Source organism: Mercurialis annua, linkage group LG6, assembly GCF_937616625.2.
Source record: "Mercurialis annua linkage group LG6, ddMerAnnu1.2, whole genome shotgun sequence".
NCBI classification, from domain to species: domain Eukaryota; kingdom Viridiplantae; phylum Streptophyta; class Magnoliopsida; order Malpighiales; family Euphorbiaceae; genus Mercurialis; species Mercurialis annua.
The window spans coordinates 9093248-9117790 of NC_065575.1; the positions used below are offsets into that span (position 1 = coordinate 9093248).

Below are 24543 nucleotides of genomic sequence, written 5' to 3' on the forward strand. Positions count from 1 at the left end.
AAAAATATTTTTAATTTATTGTAAAAATAAGTTAAAAAAGTAAATTATATTTTATTTTTACCAATTAAATCATTTGATTTATAGGTGAATTTATTTAATGCAGCTCGCACAAAAGCAGGATCAGACTGATATCTTTATCATTATATAATATAATGGAAAACCGACTATAATTCTCGATAGAAAAATACATTTTGCATTTGTTTAATATATAATATGAGAGAAAAATATAGAAAATATAAATTGGCTTTCATATATAGTCCAAATGATATGATCATAGAATGATTGCAACATTATAAGTAAGGTGAAATAAATGTTATAGGACACATTTGATATTTTGTAGGAAAGGAATGGACAAATTTGAAACACAAGAAAGCAAGAAGAAAACACAACCCACCCATATGAATTGAAAGCTAACCAAAGCAATCACCACTCACTTTCTTTTTCTCCTTTATTACTTTGCTCTTTCCATTTACTATTATTGAATTAATCATTTTTGGAGCTAAGCAATTAACAAAATTATGCAAACTCTCTTCTTGTTGTTCTACAATCTTTCAAGCTCTTCATTTCTTCTCCTTATTTTCCTCTATTTCTTCTCTACTTTTCTTCTTAAATTTCTTAACTTCATTGGCAGCTATCCAATCTTTCAAAGGTTTATATAACTAATGATTTCTTTAATGCCAACTAAATAATTATTATGAGTTCCCATTATTTGCATATATAACCTCTTTTTTGTTTCTTGATCACAGAAATAACCAAAATGGATATGAGTATGGTATGTTTTCCGACGAGGACGAAGAGGAAGAAGAAGACGGACGAATAGAGAATGAAACGTATTACTATAACACTGATGCTAGAGAAAAAGATGATCATCTTGTTGCCGACATTATTCATGGCGGGGATTCGATTGTGTTCTTGCAGCCTAATAATAATAGTCACGCTCAAGTTCAAGATTTCATAAAACCCGAAGAGGAGGACGAGGATGAGGAAGACGAAGATGACGAGACTAGTTTTGGTAGTAATGATGAACCACTTTCTAATATTGCATCAGCAGGTTCGGAATCCGAACAAAATCATGATTCGGATATGGTTGACGGAAAAGAAGAAGAAGAAGACAGTACTAGTGATTCAGTCCAAGATTCTGCGCGCGATCATTTCAGCCCCACCTCCACATGCCGACAGAAAACTAGAAATTTGCTTGATGACAGTGACGACAACTATGGCGGTATTCTCATCATAATATGTTTCTTTAAGTGTCCTTAGACCGTACGCCAATTTGGTACCGAAACTTCAATTTATATGAAAATAGTACCGTAAATTTAATTTACATTTCAGACTACGGTCCTCGGATAAATTCAGACTGATGCATGCTTCGAATAGAAAATAAGTTCACATTTGTTCAAATTTATCCAAATATCGTTGCTTGATATATAAATTCACAATACTATTTTGATACGAGTTGAAGTTTTTGTATCAAATTGAAACTAAAGCTATTCGTCCTGATATTGCTTATGTTGTGTTCTTGTCGCAGAAAAGTACGGAATGAATCAAGAGATCGGACATAATAATAAGAAGATCGAAGATGGAAGGTTTATTATTTTCGCGCGAACCCAACTCGAGTCGAAGAAACTTGATGCTCAAGAAAAGGATGATGATGACAATGAAGAAATATTTGGTGATTCCTACACTGTAGGATCTACATCAAAGAGTTCATCTGAATGGAGAAGCTCGATTAAGGATTCGGGTACAGAAGATCCATTTTCTTCTTCATCTCGAAGAAGTTGCCCCAAATGGGAATCCTACACAGTTTTCCAAAAATATGATGAGGAGATGATGTTTCTCGACAGAATCAGTGCTCAAAAGCTTCATGAAACAGGTACTTTGCGTTTTAGCAATTTCATGCAACCAATCATGCTCATGTGGCAAATAGCCGGTTAATTTAATTTGGAGGTTACTGTATTTTTTTCGTTTTGCATTTTGGTTACCGAATTTTAAAACGCTATAAATTGATTACCGTATTATACTTTTAGTAATTCCGGCAAATTTTTCGGCCAATTTCTGTCTATGTGGCAGCTAGAATTCACTCTAAAATTTTAAAGTTTGGAGAAAGATGAAGGTAATATAGTAAACGAGTGTGAGGTGTCTCCTGTTAGTATGATAATGTGGAGATCAGAGGAAATTGAAGTATAAATAGTTTGTCACGTATGCATAAATTGATTGAATTTTATTAAAAATTTGCCGGAGTTGCTAAAAGTATAATACAGTAAGTTTATAACATTTTAAAGTTCGACAACTAAACTGCCGAATGGAAAAACAGTAATTCCAAAAAGCAATTACCCTTCGATTAGATATATTAACATCAAATAATATACTAAAAGTCATATATATTTTAATAATCAACTTTAATTAAATATAAACTTTTGAAGTTCTAAAAATATAAAAATTCTACAAGTTTACCATAAAACTTGTCTAATTCCTTCACACAAGCACCAAAATCCCACTCCCCAATAATTAAAGAAAAATCTATATTAACTGTATATTTTTCAGAGTCGCTCAGGTCTATCCAAGTGAATCCAAGGTCAATTTCGGACAGAATTGTGCATAAGATCACAACTTTAAACAAGAAGCCAGCAGACCACATTCGCCAAAATCCATATCATGAACTAGAAGCTACTTATGTAGCTCAACTATGTTGGACATGGGAGGCTTTCAACTGGAACTACAAGAACTTCCAACGTAAAAGAGCTTCGCGACAGCGCGACGAATTTGATCCCGGTTGTCCCGCTCGTATCGCGCAACAGTTTCAGCAATTTCAAGTTCTTTTGCAGAGATATATAGAAAATGAGCCTTATGAGCAAGGCCGGAGACCTGAGGTGTATGCTAGGATGAGACTTCTGGCTCCAAAGTTGCTTCTAGTCCCAGAATATAGAGGTATGTACACATTGAGTTGAACTCATATTTTTTATGTTGCACGGAAAATTCTCTAGTTTTATTTTTCGGAATTTAAAATGTTTCTAAATTTTTTAAACTTTATATTTATGGAAAAATATTTTTTGAAAAATAATTATTTTGTCAATTTTTATTTCGATGTTTTCATTTATATAGTCATTATTTACTTTTTAATCTTTGATTTAGATATTCCTATGAATGACAAGAATGAAAAAGATTAATTAATAATTGGATATTCTCCTGTACTCTTTTTGTATTAGTAGGAGTGCACTAATAATATTTTATTTCTATCTCTCTCTTTTTTAAAAGCTAAGGTCTTTATTATTTTATTATGGATTTTAAAGGTATTAAAATTTTGAGGTCACTAAACTTGCATTAAATTTCAAGTAGTTACTAAACTTTAGTTTGATTTGTTTGGTGATGAACTTCAATTTATCTAGCAATCAGAAGTTATTTTTTCAATTCATGCCGATTTTTCTTGTATCAGTCATAAAAAGTACTATATATATTGATAGTCGTATCACATTCACATCATAATCACGTTACATCCACATCGTAACTTATTGAAGTATAGTTATCAAAAAGAAGTAAATTAAAGTTTAGTTACTAATATGAATTTAGACAAAAAAATAGTCACTTTAAAAATTCAATGCCCTTATTTTGACCATGTGCATTGCAAATATAGATACTTAGTTATTAAGCTATAGCTAATTTTTGAAATTAGTAATTTATTTTTGGTTACTTTATTAAAGATTCAGAAGATGATCAAAAGGAAGAAGGATTTGGCTCTAAAATTTCATCACCAGCATTTCTGATGATAATGGAAGAAGGAATTCAAACATTCATGGAATTTCTAAAGGCTGATAAGCAGAAACCATGTCAAATTCTAACATCTTTTTTCAAGAGAAACAGAAGAGGATCAGTTGATCCTACCCTTCTCCAACTTATCAAGAAAGTTAACAAAAAAGTAAGCACTTATTATTATGATATTCTTTAGGCAATTTTTTAGAGTCAATTACTATTTTCTCCTTAGCATTACGTCGTAATCAGTAGTTCCGCAATAAGTTTTAAAAGGTTAATTATTTCTCTTCACGTTCGATTAAATTAACTACTATGTCGTTCCGTCAGTCAACTCTGTTAGTTGACTTAGTTGAAGGGTCCAATTATCAAAAATAAAATCCAATTTGACCTGTAAACTTGTTTTTCTTTAAGCGATATATATAAATCATTAAAATTTATTTAAATATTCGAAATAATTTCTAATTACTTACTAAATTATAATACTTTAGAAATATTTTAATTTTTTAAAATTAGCTTCATATTTTATTTGAAATAATCAATAATATATAAATTAAATTTTATATTCCAATTCGGTAAAAAAAATTAAAATTATTCTTTTAGCTTAACTTTTTTAGTTTTTGATTCAAAATAAAAGCATACCAAAAATACATTGCATTGTAGAATTTTAAAGTAGAAGTCGATCAAAATATATTATATCTATTTGTTATTTAAATAAATGAATTTAACTTCAAATTTTCAAAACATATTTTGAAAAAACTATACAAATAGTCATAAATATTTTAATTTCTTTTTGGAATTATTTTATGATATGAATTTTTGAAAGAAACATAAGTTTAGGTGTCAAAAAATAAATTATATTTTTGATAATAAAACGAGTAATTTTCACAAACGTCAGGGAAAAACCATTGTCATTTTAAAAGTCAGAGAAAACCGGTAATTATGACCTAATATCACGAGATGAATAGTAATTACTCTTTTTTTAATCCATAATTAGGATTGTTAATACTGAGGATATTCAAATCATCTTTTTTTTGGTACAATTTTCACCAAACTTTAATTTGTAACATTTTGATTAGGCTAATCCTCTGAAAAAACACTCACCTTTTAACCCCCTTTCATTTGCACCCTCACCTTTTAAAATCGCCAATTTTACCCAAATTACCACCTTTCAATTTCAATTGTACCCTCGAAGTACTAAATTAACCTCTTTTCAATAGAAAAAAGTTCAAATCAATACTTTATATTTTAATATATATTTTAAATAGTTCTCAATGTTAAATTTTCAACAATAAAACCATCTTCCCCAAATTTTTAAAATTAAGTTTTTTATCCCAAATCTGGGCTAATATTCGCAACGTCGTGTTTTAATGCATTTATGATGAATGATCTCGATATTGCATGGATTAGAGAATCCTGCTTTGCATCTTTAAAGGAATGTTTTGGCTGTCTTGAACATTTCTCACCGGAGCCAACCAGACCACCTGAATTGGGACTTTCAGTGAACTAAACATAATTCTCAATCCCACTGAATTGGGAATTTTGAATTCCACTCCATTAGTGATAAGGAATTCATAGAACAATAACTTTAAAGCTATCTCAACTTATACAAAATCAACTCAATTCCAGATCTAACAGGAATTAACAAATACATAGAAAAATTCAAAAGAACACAGCCTAAAAATAACAATTTCTAGGACAAAATAAAAGTAGCAAATTTCATTTTCCAACCTAGATAACCCCTTTAATACATAAAACCCCATCTCCTTGTTACCAAATCTACACCTTAATTAAGCAAATCTCCCTACCACGGTCACATTCTCTATCGCAATTCTGGTCATGGGGAGCATCACAGCCGGAGGGATTGTGAGTTGTGTTGTAATTATGGTTGCTGTTGCTGTTGTTGGAGGAGGACCAGAGAGTGAGAGGATCTGTTGTGAGGACGAAGACCCATCTGCTTGTTGTTGTTGTTGGATGACCGCTGCTTGTTCTGACGAAGACACATCTGCCGCCGAAGAAGACACAGCTCCTTCGCTGCTCTTTAGCTGCCAGCGATGGCGAGGCGATGATGAGGCGGGATAATGGTGGAGCAAGGTGGAGGCGTTGGCTAAGCGAGATAAAGGTGGAGCTGAGGTCGAGGTGGAGGTGGAGGTGGAGGTGGAGTTCACGGTGATAAAGAATGAAATGAGAGTAAAGAGATAAGAAGAGTGGGTAAGGCTAGAATTAGGGTTTTTTTATTTTTTTATTTTAAATGTAAAATTAATAAGTAATAATCGTATTTTATTACGATTAAATTACTTAGTAGAATTGGCCTAATGAGATTAATTATGTAATCAAATTAACAAACGAATTACTTTTTTTTAGGGAAGATGGTTTTTTTGTTGAAAATTTAACATTGAGGACTATTTAGAATATATATTAAAATATAAAGTATTGATTTGAACTTTTTTTATTGAAAAAGAGGTTAATTTAGTACTTAAAGGGTGTAATTGAAATTGAAAGGTGATAATTTGGGTAAAATTGGCGATTTTGAAAGGTGAGGGTGCAAACGAAAGGGGATTGAAAGGTAAGGGGTTTTTTAGAGGATTAGCCTTTTGATTATTATGTTTTAATTTTATTTAAATGAGTGATTTTTCGGCCAAAATTTCTTATGTGGCAGCCAAAATTTCTTTTTACTTGAAAACTTGTCATGTATGCATAATTTGACCTAAGAACTCTGTCACGTATGCATGCATGATAACTTATCTAGGTAAAATTAGTAAAATACGATTGCTATGTTAAAACTACGACTTTCACATATGCATTTTAGTCCAAAAGTATTTTTTTTTAGACAATTTTATCTAATTAGTCATAGTTATGAATAGGCAAAGTCAATTTTTCTTTTCTTCACCAGTAAGTCTAACATTGATTCTAACACTTTTTGTTAACATGTAATGAGCAGAAGAAAATGAAGCTAAAAGATATGCGGCGAGCTCGAAAATGCATAAGGAAAAGAAAATTGAGTGTAGAGGAAGAGATGGAAATTTTGATGGGATTAATAGACCTAAAAGTAGTGTCTAGGGTCTTAAGAATGAGTGATTTGAGTGAACAACAAATGCATTGGTGTGAAGAGAAAATGAGCAAAGTGAGAGTTTCAGATGGCAAACTTCAAAGAGATTCCTCACCAATTTTCTTTCCTGCACAATGACTCACCACAATAATATAGGTAAAATAAATTATCTATCAATAACTATAGCTCATTTGCTGTATATACCACGATGTTTAAACTTTACCAGTCCAATCTAATATTTTTTTAACTATTACCAAATATATCTCTGATTCATTAAGAGCTCACTATGTTGTACATGTCAAGTATATACGATATATTTTGCATAAGTAGATGTTCAACAACATATTGACAATGTTTTAAATGAAATGTGGATATATTTGGCACCGCTAAAAAAATAATGGGTCAAACTGATAAATTTTTAAAAAATGCGGGAAATACGGCAAATGAAATGTAGTTGTGGATAAACAAATTTATTTTGTTGTTTGATGACTAGATCATGTGCATGCATGACTGCACAAAAAATGAATATACCCTTTTGTAAATAGTGTAGGAAAAGATTGGAGATATGGAATCTAATGAAATAAGGAGAAGACTAAAGAGAATGATTGGGATAATATTGAACATTGAAAGTGAAAAGGAGGAGCACATACAAAGCAAAGAACAAGAAGATAGAGACAAGGGTAGCTTTAGTTTACTTTAATACCTTTTTTTTTGTTTATTTTGATTAGGGTTTTTATCTTATAATGGAATTTATGTATGAATAATCAAAAGAAGAGAAATTAAAGGGCAAAGCTGTTCCACATGTAGCTTAATAAAAAGAAAAGAAAAGTAGAAGTAGCACATGGTATGAAGCTAGTGTAAGGTTTATTAATGGTGGGGCAAGAAGTAATAAAAGAAAGCAAATGAATGAATAATAAGTATTTCTATCTTGGAAAAGGAGGAGAGTTCTTTTATTCTAAGTATATAATGCTAATCTCTAGTTGGGATTATGATCATTAATTAGTTTTATCTTTTTCAAAATTAATGTATTGACCCATAAAAGATAAATTAACTATTTTCATTTAGTTATTAAGTTATACTTGTTTCATATACGGTGGATATTGTTATGTAAAATTATGATTTTTTAGAATTGATGATGAAAAAAAATTAAATTAATTTTTATAATTTTTATAATAGTAGTTAAATTGCATATTTTTTGTTACAATAATAGCCAAATTTATGGCCAAACTTGCAATAAAAAGTCCAAATTTAACTATTATTACAAAAAAATGCAATTTAACATTGCTATAAAAAAAGAAACTACTCTAAAGATCCCACATTTGCCATAATTTACAGTTTGATATCCCTTATTTAAAAATTAAACGATTTGGCACCTCAATTTTGATTTTACAAACACTTTCAACCTTCTGTTAAATATAGGTACCAAATCATACGGAATACAATGTGAGGTACCAAATCGTTTGAAAATGGGGTACCAAATAATTAATATAATTGAAAGTGAAGTACCAAATTGTCAATATAATTGAAAGTGAGGTATCAAATCGTTTGAAAGTAAATATCATTATTAACGGAACTAACAGAAACTCCTAATTGTTGACAGAATCAAAACCGTGGTATCAAATCGTTTGATTTTCAAACTAGTGGTACCAAACTGTGAATTATGATAAAAATAAGTGGTCTTTGAATAATTTGCTCTTATAAAAATTAAAAAAATTGGTTTAAATTGTAAAAAGTTATAAAGGCTTTTCTTTTTTTTCCGTCATTAGCCTTTCTATTATTAGTTTAGCATCAAAGACTTAAGAGTTGATGGATATATATTTAAAGAGAAAATTACTCTAATACCCTTCATATATATCTTTTTTTACCATGAAAGATAGGCCTAATACTTTAAAAAATTCCGACCTTTTAGCCCCTTTTAATCCTACCCTGCCGTTGAAAACTGATCAATTTTCCCCTATTTCGCTTTTTATCGTTTCATTTGTACCCCAATTTTTCAATTATTGGAATTTTTTTTATTTAAATGATAAACATCCAATTAACTAAGTTTAAATATAAAATTAAAATCATTTTCATTCAAAAAATTACAAATAAATCCTTTATTTTTACAAACTAACTAAGAACCATAATCAAATTTAAAACTAATTTAAATTCTTAAATTAATTTTACTAAATCTAAATAAATTTTAACACATACAAATAATATATGCTAGACATGGAGAACATTTTTGAATTTTTTTCAATTGAAAAAGACGTCAATTTAATATTTCAGGATAAAATTGATACACAAAAATACCATAAATAATAAAATGGTGATTTTTTAACGTCGGGATAGGATCGAAAAATAGCTAAAAAGGTCATAGTTGTTTTAAAGAATTAGGGCATAAAAATATTGTATTAAGGCAAAAAACAGACGATACAGCCTCAGAAAAAAGGGCTCAATAAGAAAGCATAAGAACGTTTACAAATTTGAGCTAAATTACGAGCCACTCTATTACACTTTCTAGATATATAAACCACCTGTGGCATTTGAAGCCAATGCCGGAGATGCAAAATATATTGCTGAAGACCCCAAGCTTGAGAAAGATGAAGTTGATTGTAAATGATTGTTTGAGAAACTTGAACGGCATCTCCCAAATATAATAATTCACAATTTGATATTCAAAATTTTTTTCATGAGGGACTTTCCTTTTTTAAGGAGACCTCCAAAGTGCTAACCGATCTCTTTCATTCGACACTCGGATTCATAATGGTGTGGAAATAACCTCTTTAGTTTTAAAAACGAAAGTATTGGATATGGAAAATGATAGTATCGATTACGATAAGATAAAAGGCCGAGCATAAAAGAAAAAAAGATTAATTTTCAAACCTCAAAATTTCTATAAGATAGCAAAATATTGTAAACTATCCCTCCTCTTTTTGTTTGAAAATTCTACTTAATGACCTCTCGCTTTCAATTATATAAATAATTAGAGACTTTTGTTAATTTATTGTACCAAATCGTTAACGGTATTAAAAATGAGGTACCAAATCACTAACAAAATTGAAAGTGAAATATTAAATTGTTAATAAAATTAAAAATGAGGTAACAAACCGTTTAAAAATAAATATTAATTCATTAGGAGAATTTACAAAAGTCTCTAATTATTAACGAAAATAAAAATTAGGAGCCATTAAATAAAAAAATTAAATAAGAAGTATTAAAGTTAGATGTTTCAGAGTAATTTCCTCTATTTTTGTTAGAAGTTAACTTCCCTTCTTTCTATGCATCACATGAGAGGTTTGCTACTATATGCAGTTAGCTAAGTGATCTAAAATTAAGGCCTCGGTTCGTTTAATAGCAATTTCCGATAAATTAACTTCCGGAAAAGTATAATTCTTAAAAAGTTAACTTCTCAGAGAATTTGATAAATATTACTTATTTCGATTTTCACTTTCCAGGAAGTATGAAATCGATCTGGTTTATTACAACACATAATAAGATTACAAAAGTGGTTTTTAAGCCCGAAATACATTCGATTTGGCCTACTACAACACATAATAAGATCCTACAACTAATTGCAAAACTGTGGGCTCAAATGAGGCATAATTCTGAGTTCAAACAAACCTAGAAACATAAAAATATAATCTCGATCGAGTTTGGAAGATCAGGGAGACTTTGAAACTAAAGAATAGTGGCGCCATCTGGAGTGGCGATGCGCCACTATGAGTAAAGAAAGCACCACTATGGGGTGGCGGCGGCGCCATCGCGACTAGTTTGCGGGAGTTCGTCATTTGGATTCGATTACATGTAAAAAAGACATGAAAACAAGCAAAAATGTAGAAACAACGTACTGGAACATTCTGAGGTTGAAATAAATGATTAAAACTGATTTAGACCTCCTAAACACATGTTTGTAAGTTGATTTCATAGTAATCATGGCAAAACAAACATAGTAAACATGGTGGTTTATGGCTAAACATGCGATTCTAACATCAGATTCGAACATAGTTAACATGCAAATGATTAAAACTGATGGAAACAACCTATAAACATATTTCTAAATTAATTTTATGGAAAAAGACTAAGAACATTGCGATTATGGCAGAAATATTAAAAACAGACAAAGCATGCATCCTAGTTCGTATAATTCAACAAACATAATAAATATACAAAAAACAATGATAAGAGATAATATTGGGTTATCAAAAGTATTTTTTTAAATCCATGACTCGTTTTCTGGTGATTCGGATTCAGAGCTTAGGATCGATGTGCAGCAGTGCCTCCTTAAATAATTGACGTGCACTAACTTGTTTGATTTATTGGTGTGTGTGCTCGGTGGTGGTGTGGTTCGGCTATGCTAGTTAGATTTGAGATTTGTGTATGATTTTCTATGCATATTAGTTCCACCCTTTGCTAGGCTACGCTAGTGTTCTATTAACAGGGATTTAAATAGATTTAGGGCTAGTAAAAGTCTATATTCTATTAAGAGTCTACAAGTGAGTGTTACAAGTGAATGAAAAGTGTGCAAATGAGTAAATATATGAGTTTAGAAGTCTATCTTACATAATTAATTAATTTAATTCATATTTATTTGTAAAAAGCATGCAAAAAAGGGTTAAATAAATATTTTGGTGTCCGAAAATGTCAAAAAAGGCTTTTAAAATTATAAAAATTTAAATACAGTCGACCCTCTGATAATTAATACACATGGTGGATCAAAAATTTATTAATTATTAGAATTATTAATTTATTGAATTTGAATAAAAAAATTATAAAAAATATTTTAAAACATCTACATTAATAGACCTAATATTAATATTATATTATAAAAAAACTAACTAAATACACTTTACAATCACTCAATTTAAAAGAAATAATTTTATATTTAATTTAAAAAAATATCAATTGATATCAAACCAAAAAATAATTATTAAAAAGTTGTATTCATAAAGTAAAATAATTTTCAATACTATTTTTTATATTAGAGATACTTACTTTAATTTTTTTATCTAATAACTTCTTTTAAAATTTCTCAAAAGAATAAGAAAGTCATAATTTAATGGTATTTTAACTTCTAATTTATGAATTAAGGTTAGTATTGCCTCAAATAAATCATTAATTGTTATATATTTCTTTAAAAAAATCTCTCTAATATTTAATATTTATGTAAAATATATTTTAAATTTTATTAATTATTAAATAATAGAATTATTAATTATCCGACGTGGAACGAAGTTGGTTCTCTCAATTTTATATTAATTATTAGAATTATTAATTTATAGAATATTAACTATTAGAGGGTTGACTGTATGGTCAATTTAACTCGTCAAACTTGCAAATTGACCCATATAATTTTAAAATATTATAATTAATTCAATTCTTAGACATAGATCACAATCTTTGGATTTTTATAGGCTATTCACGACTAATTACGTTTCAATCCTTCAAGTTTGCAACTGCGCGCTGATCCAACCCACTTGAATTCAAATAGGCAGATCATAAGCTGGTCATCCAAATAAATTTTCTGAAAATTATCATTGGTCGTTTTAGTGCATTGTCACTTTTTACATGTCCGAAAAATAAGTGTCTACAACTATCTATCGAGAATTCCTTATGAATTAAATTAATATAATACCATTTTAAAAAGGCTTAATCACCAAAAAAATGTCAAACCTTTATATCTTGTGTCAGTTATAGCTAAACTTTTCAAAATCACCAGATTTAGCCAATTTTTCTATATTCTATTTTTTTTTCCAGCCATTTTTGAATCGAACTAGATTTGTTGCCTACATGTCATCCATGTCACTTCCAACTCAACAAATTAGCTGACATACCATCCAAAAAATGCGAAACCTTTACGTTTTGTGTCAGTTATAGCCAATTTTAAGATAATCAATTTAGCCAATTCTACCGTATTCTGTTTTTTAGCTATTTTTAAATCGAACCAGAGTTATTGCCTTCATATTATCCATATCACTTTTAACTAAATAAATTACCTGTCATGACAACATCCCAAACCACTAACCCAACTTATTTATTTAATTCAACATTTAAAAAAAATCAGCAATTATTATTTTCAGCATTTAAAATTCAGCACTTAATTTTCAGTTTTATCAAACGTCATCTAAGCGCTTAAAAAAAATAGTATTTACTATTTAGTTATTGTAAACAAACTATCAATTTTTAAAAACAATAGTGAAATTCCTCTAAAAAAGAAAAAAATTGAGTACGGGAACATGCGTGAATCAAGTGTGGATCAAATCTCATCTCCCATAAAATTCCCACCACTCGAAAAGCGAAAAAGTGTTCTCCCTCACAATATCTTCCTATGCATCGTCAGCGCAGAACACTACAAAATACAAATATCTCAAAATCCAACGGCTAACCAAACCCAATCTCAAATCACCCATCCAAAACCCAACCACATCAGAACCCACTCCCACCTCATTCTCATCTTCTTCTTCTCTATCATATTCATCATCATCATCTCCTTCTTTCCATATTTACAAACATCTCTCTCTATTTCTTCTCCTTATCATCCTCTCTCCTCTCCTGCTCTTGGTGAGTAAATTGTTTTTTTTTTCTTTTTCAGTTTTCTGTTTGTTTCCCTAGAAAATTTTATATTTTCTTTCTGTTTCTGAAAAGATGAAGTTTTGAATCTCGTTATGAGTTTGGTTCTCTACTAATTTATCTGGGTATTCGTTAGAATTTGCAGATCTTGAGTATTTCTCATATGGGTGTTTTTCTGTTTTTTTTTGTTATGCAGGACGTAATTGAAAAAAAACAAAATGAATCGATGTGGGTATCAACAGAAGAGCAGTGAGGAGAGGAGTATGATGATGGTGGATACGATGTCTATGGTTTGCCCTAAGCCACGTAGATTAGGGATTTTGAATCCTTCTCTTAATGATCAGCTTAGACCTTTGAGATTGCCCATGCCCATCAAGTATGTACGCTATTCATTGTTGGTTAAATTTTGAATTTTTGTGGATTTATATAGTGAAGTGTAGGATTTTGTTTTTTATTTTAAAGTTTATTAATTGTTGTTTGGCTTTTGTGAATAGCAGTTACCAAGGTGAAATGGGAGATTCAAAGGCTGGGGCTGATCTTCTTGATATAATTCTCACTAAGGTTTAACCCTGTCTCTTCTTTGTATGTTTAGGTAGCACGAACACTTCATCCAATTAACGTGTCCCGTCTCGGAAACGTTTTGGACACAAAACTTCATTTTTTATATAGGAAACCTTAAAATAACAGCGTTTGGCCATGTCCAATTGTCCTGTTTTCCATGTCCGTTTCTGTGCTACCTAGTTTACTGGTATTGTTATATTACTTGTTTGGTTTCATTTGATAGCTATGCTTGTGTTTTAATGAGAAAATTGTAAAAAGAACTGCAGTCTATGATTTGAAACTATATAGAATGGAACCTCGAAATAGAATACGGGGAAACTACCTATTTACAAGATTTAGGTTATAAATATAGACATTTAGAGTTTCAAAAGCCGTCCTGAAATGAAAACTAAAGTCGAAGTGTAGGGTGTGAGATTTGAAATCCTATTGCTTGATTGTAACTTGAAGCAGATCTGTATAAATTCATTCAGAAGTAGTAATGTTAACTAAAAACCAGCAAAAGACTAATATTTCTTGTTACCATTAGTTCTAAGAGCTTAATTTGGTGAAATCTAACGTTAAAAGGAGAAATCTGTAGTACACTGTTTGTAATCATCAGTAAGACGGGGAACTGATTCTTGAACATAAATTATCTTCAGGGAGGATGTGTTGGTTACCAAGTGGCATCATCTCCGCCTTTTTATTGCGGATCGCCTCCAAGCAGGGCATCAAACCCTGTTATCCAAGATGCACAATTCGGCAATGAAAAGATCACTCATTTTTCTCCTGGTCCACTATCACCATCGTCGCGTAAAGGAGGAGGTTGTGTCCCAATGACTTATGGCCACAAGCCCGCTGCTGTGAGGGTCGAAGGGTTCGATTGTCTTGGCAGAGATAGGCAAAATTGCAGTATCCCCGCCGTGGCATAGAACCGTTGAATGGTAACGGGAAAAAGTCAGGCAAATTTTGATGTTAAAAAGAGGGAGAAGTGAAGAAAGAAACTAGTAGAGCTAATGGTACTGTGTTTTTGGTTCTCTTTTGTTGTATATATGAGTTACTGGTTTATCTAGGGCGAGTTTTATCTCTCAAAATATGTACATGTAATTAAGGTTGAGAGATGTTTAGTTTTGAAGAAATAATAAAAAGAAAAGGAAAAAAATGAATTTGATTCTGTTTTCAGTTTTCAGGTTCATTTTATTGTTGTTCATAGAGTATGAGAGGGATTTTCAGTTCCATTGTATTATTTCTTTGTTGGTGACTATCTAATCCTTGTTTGTTTGTATAACAATTGTAATATTTAAAAATTTAAGGATTAGCTATTTGGAAAATATCCCTTTGTTGATTTTATAATACCAACTTTATTTTTAAATACAAACTTAGAATTGTCATTTAAGAATTAAATGATACTATTTTGAACTAAATCGATCGACACTATTTTAATGTTTGTATTTTAATGTTTGTTTGTTGTTTTAATTGTAAGCATTCAATTGTTATTTTATTAAGTAATTCTTAAATATATTTTATTAATAGTGCGGTCTTTAACAAATTTAAATCAAAAATTAACAAAATTGCGATATTTTGTGCATGATAAAGTATTAGATTAAAGCACGTGGTAAAAAGCATAGGGATAATGATTAAGTTGAAATTTTTGTAAAGGCAAATCTCAATGTATCAACTTTTTCTAGGTGGCAATATTTTCTTGGTGTAACATAAAGTAAAATGGAACCTATTGAGTTGATAATTGTTGTTATTTTGAGATCTTTAGTGATGACAAGAGGTGGCTAACTCACATTATCACTAATAATATGAAAATGAAAAATGAGTAGATGGGATATGAAGAGACATTGGGGTCTACACATGATTTAATGTTTTGTTATGGTTGGTTACAGTTAGGTTTGTGAATACGTAAGTAGGGTGTGCATAATCAAAACAGACTCAATTTTTAAATCAAATCGAATTCACATAAAATAATAGGTTCTATTCAGTTTCTATTTATTCTAAAAATATTAAATACATATTTTGAAGTTTTCTAATGGTTAGCAGCTTTTATGCCAAATCAATAGCTTTTTTGGTCAAATTTTACGAATACATATCAATAACTAATATAATCAGACCAAATTTTATTTTCTAATTTGGTTAGATTTTAATTCGGTTTTTTAATATAAAAAATCTATCGCTTTGAATGATACGGTCGGTTTGATGACTGAACAGATCGAATTGTTACACTATTATAAGTATGAATAGATGGGTTTTTGACATATTTGTGTCTCATAGACACATAAATTCCGGTTTTGTGCCTCCCACCCCCAGCCCGCTATCCGAGATAGCGGGCTGCACACCAGTCCGCCATATGAGATGGCGGGCTGGTGCTAATTTGGGTGATTAAACCTAATCACCCAAATTAGCACCAGCCCGCTATCTCATATAGCGGGCTGGTCCCTCCCCAATGATTGGGGCAGATTATATTTTTTTTAACCTATTATATATAATAAATCGTAGTTCAAGCTATCTATTTTCGGGCTAGTTTCGGACGCTTTCGAGCATTAATTTTTAAAAAAATTCTAAACAAATATTGTAGGTGACCATTCAAACTAATGGATATATGACACTTTAGGTTCGAAGGGTCCAATATAAAAAAAAATTATAACGTTAAGTATCTCCATAATTTTTTTATCAAAGTCCAAATTCAAAACCGAATCAAACGTGAACGTCCAATTTATACATTACTAGTTTCGCATTACGTGCTATGCTCGTGGCTCGTAACGTAACTCGTCAATGAACATATTAGTAAAAATATTATAATTATATCAATTTTTTATTTATAATTAATATTAAATTAGTTAAGAATTTTTGTAAAAGTCATACTAAATTTATTCTTTTTTTGATTTTATAATAACCATAATTAAATCATTAACTTAATTTTATTAATAATATCTTTAAAAATAATAAGATTGAAATTTAAATAATATTATATTGACCAAATATTGTATTTTAATTTCGTAATTCAATCAAACTAAAAGATAGGTATTCCTATTAATTTGGAGATAATTTAGTTATTTTTTACATATTAAAAACTAAAAGTATAATAATATATTAAATCATGATTTAGTTGTACTACTAATTTATTAATTTCATGCTGCTAAGAAAAAAGTGAAATTTGTTGTTTTCTTTTTATATCTATTTTTGTGTTCATGATTTGATTGTATTGAATTTTAAATTAATGCAGCAAATGGAAGCCAACGTGACAGTCAATTGTGTGCATCCAGGAACTACGATTTATTATATATAATAGGTTTTTTAAAAAAAATATAATCTGCCCCAATGATTGGGGAGGGACCAGCCCGCTATATGAGATAGCGGGCTGGTGCTAATTTGGGTGATTAGGTTTAATCACCCAAATTAGCACCAGCCCGCCATCTCATATGGCGGACTGGTGTGCAGCCCGCTATCTCAGATAGCGGGCTGGGGGTGGGAGGCACAAAACCGGAATTTTTGTGTCTATGAGACACAAATATGTCAAAAACCCTGAATAGATCACAATTATGAGACAAGTTATAAAAAAGAGGGAGAGTTGTTATTTTTTTTTTCAAAGACTAAAACTTCAATTGATAAAATGAAAATTACATAAAGGAATAACTCCTCAACAAATTGAAAGAACTAATCTAAAATAATGATGAGAGCTATTTGATACAATCATCGAATAGGGCTTTTTCAACTATCAAAAGATTACCCAAATACATAAATATTAAAACTACAATTTTGAAATCGCTTGATTCTTGAAACTTCTATCTTCAAATTTTTCAAGTTCTATCTTCAATAAAGAGTCAAAAGTTATTTTCAATCCGCTAAATAGATGAAATGAAGAAGGTAGATAGATAGGAAGCAATGGGGTGGCATTAGTTATAGTTAGTGGTTGAAAGGTGCTGTGGTGACTAAGATGGGAGCTGAGTTGGGTATGAGCTATCCATCCTTTTTATACCAACTTCATTCATTGCAACTTCAACCATCAACATCAACTTCTTTCTTTTCTCCAAATACACAGCCAATGCTTCTACTACTTGCAAGCATCGCATCTAAGCTTGTACATTCGGTGCGAATTGAATTGAACTAAAAATGATTTTTTTTATTTAACCAAGTTAAAATTTTAGAGGGTTAATTTAAAAAAAAAAAAAACCAAATTGAACTAATCCGTTTGATAAAATTTAAAGATCATTTTGGTTTAATTTGCACTAAAATTTAAATGAAAATTTATATGTTTAAAATCGAATTGAAAAAGTTAATTTTTTTAGGCCTAATAGTAAAAAATCCAAATCTTTACGGCTTGTTACAATTATATCCAAATCTTTTAATTTTTGCAATAATATCCAAATTGCATTTTTGTTGTTGCAATAATATCCAAATTGCATTTTTTGTAGCAATAATAATCAAATTGATGGTTAAACTTGTTGTTTTCAATTAAGATATTACGCTATTATTATGTTTTGATGTATAATAATATAGTAAATGTCCCAAAAAAGGCAAAAAAACTCAAAAAAATTCACATAAAAAGTGCAATTTGGATATTATTGCAACAAAATAATGCAATTTGGATATTATTGCAAAAATTAAAAGGTTTGGATATAATTGCAACAAGTCGTAAAGGTTTGGGTTTTTTTTGCTATTAAGCCATTTTTTTTATATCATAAAATAGAACTAGATTTATCAATTTAATTTTATCATTTAGTTAGATTTAATGTTTGCACATCCTATTTGCACTTTATAGTAATTATGGTTAGTTGCTTAGTTTTGTTCCGAAAAGCAATCGGTGGATTCCATTGGAGATTGCCTAGTCCTTCATATCTCTCGATCATCCCCTTGATACATATGTAATATCTGAATTATATCTTATAAGACAAATATATTAAGTGAGAAAGGATTTTGGACTGGAGAATCCTGTGATCATCCACTTGATATCTAGGTAAAATTTGAACTATATTTATATTCTATAAGAAACGAGGTGAGATAAGGCTTTAGACTTTTTATCTAAAGCCCACTCAGATAGTTAAGTAAATATTAATCACAATAAAATATAGCAACATATTATATAAAAAAAATATTTATATAATTATATAACTAAAAGGATCAACATTAGTGTCTAATTTGATTCTGTACAAATGTACGAGCTTATGACTTTAATCATAGTTTGTAATGCAAATGACTAAGGATGTGAAAGTTGAGTTGGGTAGGACTAGAAGCTATCCATCCCTTTTCTACCGACGTGATTCATTGCCACTTCAACCATCAACATCTTGGAAGCATTGCATTAAGGATGAGTATTCAATTCGATTCGAATCAATCCGATTCATTTTAAAGTAAACCAAACTATAGAATTTTACTTAATTACTAAATTTTAGTCAAATCAAACTAATCAGTTTGGTCAATGTTTAAAGTTATTCGGTTTGGTTTTACTAAAAATTAAACAAGATATTTATAATCGGTTCATGTTCTTTCTTACTTTCAACGAGATGTTCATATTCATTCATTTCAATTTTTTTGGATCATGTTCAGTTCATGTTCATTCGTTGAACTGCTAACTGATCCGAAACGAACTCGTTGAACAGTTCAACAAATTTAAATGAACGAACACGAAACCTAGTAATCAAATGAATAACCACAAGCTGAACACGAAATAAACCTAAAGTTATTAAATGCTAATCAAGACCCGACAGCTCTACTAAGTAGGACTACTCTCACTCATTTCATTTGTGATATTCAATGATTTGCATTGTATTTACAAAATTATCCAAGTTAAATTTTTATATATTCATTTTAGAGAAAAAAACAATTATTACAACACTTTATGTGGGGTGTGGAGGATATGAGGTTTTGGAAATTATTTTGATCGTACATTTTATCTGAAAGGAACTTATGAAAAAGGGAACCATAACTTTGTGTTGCAGGAAATGGACTAAAAGGGTCACCATCTTTGGCGTCTTGCTTCTCATCTAATTGAACCAGAACCTTCTGGCTTTTTTTTCCCTTCTTATAGTAAGAAAATAGTGTTTCTATTGTCCATTTTCAGTCATTTTTATATATATATATATATATATATATTTAGGCGCCGTTTGATTCGCCATAAAAGGGAGGAATGAGAATGGACATGATGATTTTTATGTATTTGTTTTATCAGATGATAGTAGAAAATGGGAATGTAATTACTCTTTCAATGGGAATCACCATTCTTCCTTATTCTATGGAAATGGACTTTTAGGAATGAAAATCAAAATTTAACAACATATTTTAATAATGAATAATAAATATATAATTATTAAAAAAACTATTTTTTAAATATTTATTTTAAAAAATATACTTAAAATAATAAAATTATTTTTTAATAATTTCTTTTAGAATAGTTTTTTTAATTTTTTTTTTAAAATATAATTTTTTATTTTTTTATATAAAAAAATATTTTTAATAAATAATAAATAATTTGTTTATTAAACTTTATCCATTCCCATCCCTACACTAATTTTGAACCAAATAAAAAATGAAAAGAATCATTCCCATTTTGATTCTGATTCCCAACCTTGAACCAAACGGCCCCTTAATATCTTAATATTATTTAAACATTTGAATCTGATCGAACCTTTAGTTAAATTGATAGTTGAATCAGTTAAATTGTCGATTAAGTCAGATAGTGAATTAATGACGGAAAAATCCGTCAATAAAATCTTAAAAGTGGTCGGTTCGATTTTCAATACACTGATTCCAAAAACTGGTGACTGAGTTCTTCATGTATGGTCTTATGATAGATATTTATTTTTTAGATTTAAGGTTTATAGTAAAACAAAATGAACTTTAAAATTGGAGTTATATTACAAACTTTCAACATTAGCATTAGCATTTTAAAATATGAATTACTAATTTTTCATAATCTAAAACAACAAGTAATTTTTTTATATGAATTTTGAAATATATTTTCCTATGTCACTATTATAGATATCTAAAATCGTTACAGGGATCTTGAAATAATTTTTTTTATATGATGAATATTCATGAATTAAGGAATTAAGAAGGTATACAAGATTGCAATTGCAAATAAGAAACTGGCTTTTATTTCATTACACCAAAATGTTCAACGATTTTTAAACTCAATATCCTCATACACACTTTCATTCCAATTCCATCAGAATATTCTAATGAAAATGGAACACCAAAATACAAAACAAAATATTTTTGGAAAAGAATATCCTAATTGGACAAAATTCAAAAGGATCATGTCAACAAATTTATGCATGCAATTCCCCGAATAAATGGAGAAATTTTAGATTTAGGAGTCATTAAATTTAGGAGGCTTGTAGGCAATGAAACTAATGCATTGCACTTGACGATTATTGTCAAAACCAATGATCCTAATGAAGGAATCTGGGTATGCTTTAATCGCTTCGTCAAGCTCCTTCAACACCTGAGACGAATCGGTGCATCCAAACATAGGTAGCTTCCACATTGTCCAGTACCGTCCGTCATAGTATCCCGGTGAACTGTGGTTCTCACGGTAGACAAATCCGTGCTACAATCACAAAATTGTATATATAATGTCAAATAATCAATAGATTTTTAAAAACTATTCGTTAGATGAAATTTCAAATATAATTTAATTATGTCTGAACGAAAATGTTTGATTACCTCCAACTCGAACTCCAAACAAGGAACCCATCCTTTACGGAGAAGGTATTCCACTTCCTTACCCAATTGCTCGCGAGTAAGGTCGGGAAGGTATGATAGAGTCTCAAATTTCTTTTTTCCGAGTGGAGGCCACACCTGCATTCGCATTAAAATATTTATGTTAGTTTATATTAAGTATTATTCAAATTGTGATTCAATTTCAAAATTTAAATATTTCAGTCGAATTAAGTAGCCCTTTCATGCTAAGTCACATAAAAAAAAATTACCTAGATATCAACATTTTATTTATCTTGTTAGATTAAAATATGTTTTCATATATTATTTCTTTGCAGTGACTAAATTCTTTGGTGATCAACTATATACATGACTGATGACTGTAGTAAATTGTTATGCATATGGAAACAGAGAATCATGACATTTTTTTTAAATAATGGTCAATAATTGAAATGTACTTATCAAAATTTACGTATTTAAAAGATTAGACCATAACTAAAAAAAAAAGTCAAATTCTCAAAAAAAAAAAACTAAAAAAAGTCAAACATGTTTGGTATTTTCGATTGATTAGGACTTTAAAATAACATGGATTTTAATCCAATTTCACTAATTTTTTTAATATGTCATTCAATTTAGCATTCTCAACGATAAATTTAAAAAATTATAGAAATGCAAGCAATATTAGAAAAAGGGAAGGACCTGCATGCATTGGACTCTGCCACCATTGTTAGCTAAAGTGGTGATTTCAGAGCTGGTCTGGCGGGTCACTGGAAATGCAGCGGTGGACTTAAGTCCGGTGAACGGAGCAACCATGTTCGCCTGAGCGGCGCTGGCTCTGGTAGCCACGGTGGCTGTTGATGAGAGCATTGAGGATGCCATATTTTCTCTTACAATACTGACTTGGTGCAATTATTTCACTACCACTTCTGGCCTTTTATAAACTCCTTTTGCTGTATTTTTTATTATTTTGTCTATTTTGATGTATTTTGCAATCCAACGGTCCCCATTACATACAAAATTTGAAGGGTTGATATTGATCGCTAGCCTTATCTTTTGGTCCTATCTTGGTGTGCCACGTGGAAGAATGTGCATAAACCTTATCAAATCCTTAATAAAAGAAAAAGAATGGCCCTTCACTTTTTTGGGATAGGAGGAGTAGGACTACTCTCACTCATTGGATTAATAATTAAAATTTACAATTGTATTACAAAAGAATAAAAAAAGATCAATTCACCCCCTCAATTTGGCACAAAATATGAAAAAAATATTTTAGACGTTTTTGAATCAAACAAAACTTGCGTTTTTCGGTTAAAAAACCCCTCACCAATCACAATTAAGCAAGTGTGCTACAATCTCTGAAAAAAATAAAAATAAAATTTAAAAAATCCTCAATATTTTATTTATCTCCTATATTAATCTTTAATTTCTTTCAAATTTCAATTATATTTTTATAATTTTATTACTTTAATTTTTTTTTATTTTTAATAAGAATTTAAGGATCTTTTTCTCCTTTTTTTCTTCTTCTTCCTCCCTTCTTCTTCCCTTCCATCAAATTCCTCAACTTTCTTCCTTCTTCTTCTTCTTCTTTTTTCCCTTTCCCTCCACACCGCCGGTGCCGTTCTCAGTCTGAGAACAAACCTGTTCTCAAACGAGAACTGGTTCTGAGACGAGAACGAGCTGTTCTCAGACGAGAACAGTTCTCAGACGAGAACAGATCATTCTCAGATGAGAACAGGTCGTTCTCACCTGAGAACGAGCTGTTCTCAGACGAGAACGACAGCCAAAACAATTTCTCGTGTCCGGACAGCGGCGGCGAGGAATTCCGGCGGCAGCAAGGATTCCGGCGACGGCAAGGGTTAGATTAGGTTTAAGTGTTAAATTAGAATAATTAAGTTTAATTAGTGTTAATTATAATTTTAATTGTGTTTAATTAAAATTAAATTGTAATTAATTAGAATAAATTTTTGGGTTTAGCAATTTCACTCTCTTTTTAGGGTGTTTTTGTGTCAGAGGGGCTAATTTGAGCAAAAAACGCAAGTTACGAGTTTGTTTGACCCAAAAACGTTCAAAATGACTCATTGATATTTCGTGCCAAGTTGAGGGGGTGAATTGATTCTTTGTTCTATTACAAAATTAGCCAACTATGATTTTTTTTTTGACTGTGGTAGAATCTAATTACGTTAGTAGTTAGTGGTTAGTAGTTAAACTTCCATTTTTAATTCGGCCTTAAACACTGATCCTACTGAGACTCGAAACCGAGATCTCAGGAATGCACTGAAGCGCTTTAACCACTCGGGTTAGGCCTCACTGGCAACTATGATTTTGATATATTTATTTTAGAGAAAAAAACAAATATTATTACTACATTTTATGTGGGGAGTGGAGGATGTGAGGTTTTGGAAATTATCTGCGTCGTACATTTTATTTGAAAGGAACTTGTGTAAAAGGGCACCATAACTTTCTTTTGAGTGTTGCAGGTAATGGGCTCAAAGGATCCTTAGCTTTGGCGTCTTGCTTGCCATCTAATTGAACCTTCTAGCTTTTCTCTTTAGAAAGTTTATAAAAATATTTTTAAAAAAATAATTCCCATTCTTAAATTTGGAAATCTTTTCAGTAAGCGTCCGAGTTTATTTTTTAAAATTTTGTGCTTTAGTTTTTTTTGATTTATAGTGTTTTCCTACAAACAGTGAAATTATACTCAAATTACTCTACTTTTATAAAATAATTGTAAAAGATTGGATTGTAAATTGTTATTATATTTGATATTCAGTTTTATAAAATGTTAATAAAAATATATTTTTATACAGTATCTATTCATTGTAAATACACCATAAATATACTATAAAATATAAAATAAAATACACTATAAATACATTATAATTACACCATAAAAACACCAACAAAAATAAAAAAATACACCATAAAGAATATTTTTAAAATTAAAAAAGTAGTTTGGAAAATAAAAAAATAAGCGATGTAATTATTTTCAAAAAGTAGCTATC

At 30.0% G+C, this 24543-nt stretch overlaps 3 protein-coding genes across 4 annotated transcripts; 2 read left to right on the forward strand and 1 right to left on the reverse strand.

Annotated features, from left to right (window-relative positions):
• The first annotated feature begins 341 nt into the window (after positions 1-341).
• LOC126653618 (uncharacterized) lies at positions 342-7865 on the forward strand. 2 transcript variants are annotated; one of them, XM_050347552.2, is made up of 7 exons: positions 342-649; positions 747-1222; positions 1529-1873; positions 2545-2928; positions 3699-3913; positions 6686-6949; positions 7339-7865. In XM_050347552.2, exons 1-6 carry the CDS (start codon positions 519-521, stop codon positions 6929-6931), a joined length of 1797 nt encoding a protein of 598 aa, XP_050203509.1. In that variant the 5' UTR covers positions 342-518; the 3' UTR covers positions 6932-6949; positions 7339-7865. The 2 variants fall into 2 exon arrangements, with proteins under 2 accessions (XP_050203509.1, XP_050203510.1); XM_050347553.2 differs by having other exon boundaries at positions 7344-7865.
• A 5295-nt stretch (positions 7866-13160) lies between these two features.
• Positions 13161-15094, forward strand: LOC126653440 (uncharacterized). The gene is made up of 4 exons (XM_050347335.2): positions 13161-13333; positions 13539-13718; positions 13840-13903; positions 14542-15094. Exons 2-4 carry the CDS (start codon positions 13561-13563, stop codon positions 14809-14811), a joined length of 492 nt encoding a protein of 163 aa, XP_050203292.1. The 5' UTR covers positions 13161-13333; positions 13539-13560; the 3' UTR covers positions 14812-15094.
• Positions 15095-20953: 5859 nt separating this feature from the next.
• On the reverse strand, positions 20954-22460 carry LOC126686220 (ribulose bisphosphate carboxylase small subunit, chloroplastic-like). The gene is made up of 3 exons (XM_050380265.2): positions 22241-22460; positions 21548-21682; positions 20954-21431 (listed from the first exon to the last, which is right to left on the reverse strand). The coding sequence occupies exons 1-3, from the start codon at positions 22418-22420 to the stop codon at positions 21192-21194; spliced, it is 555 nt and encodes a 184-aa protein (XP_050236222.1). The 5' UTR covers positions 22421-22460; the 3' UTR covers positions 20954-21191.
• Positions 22461-24543: the final 2083 nt, after the last annotated feature.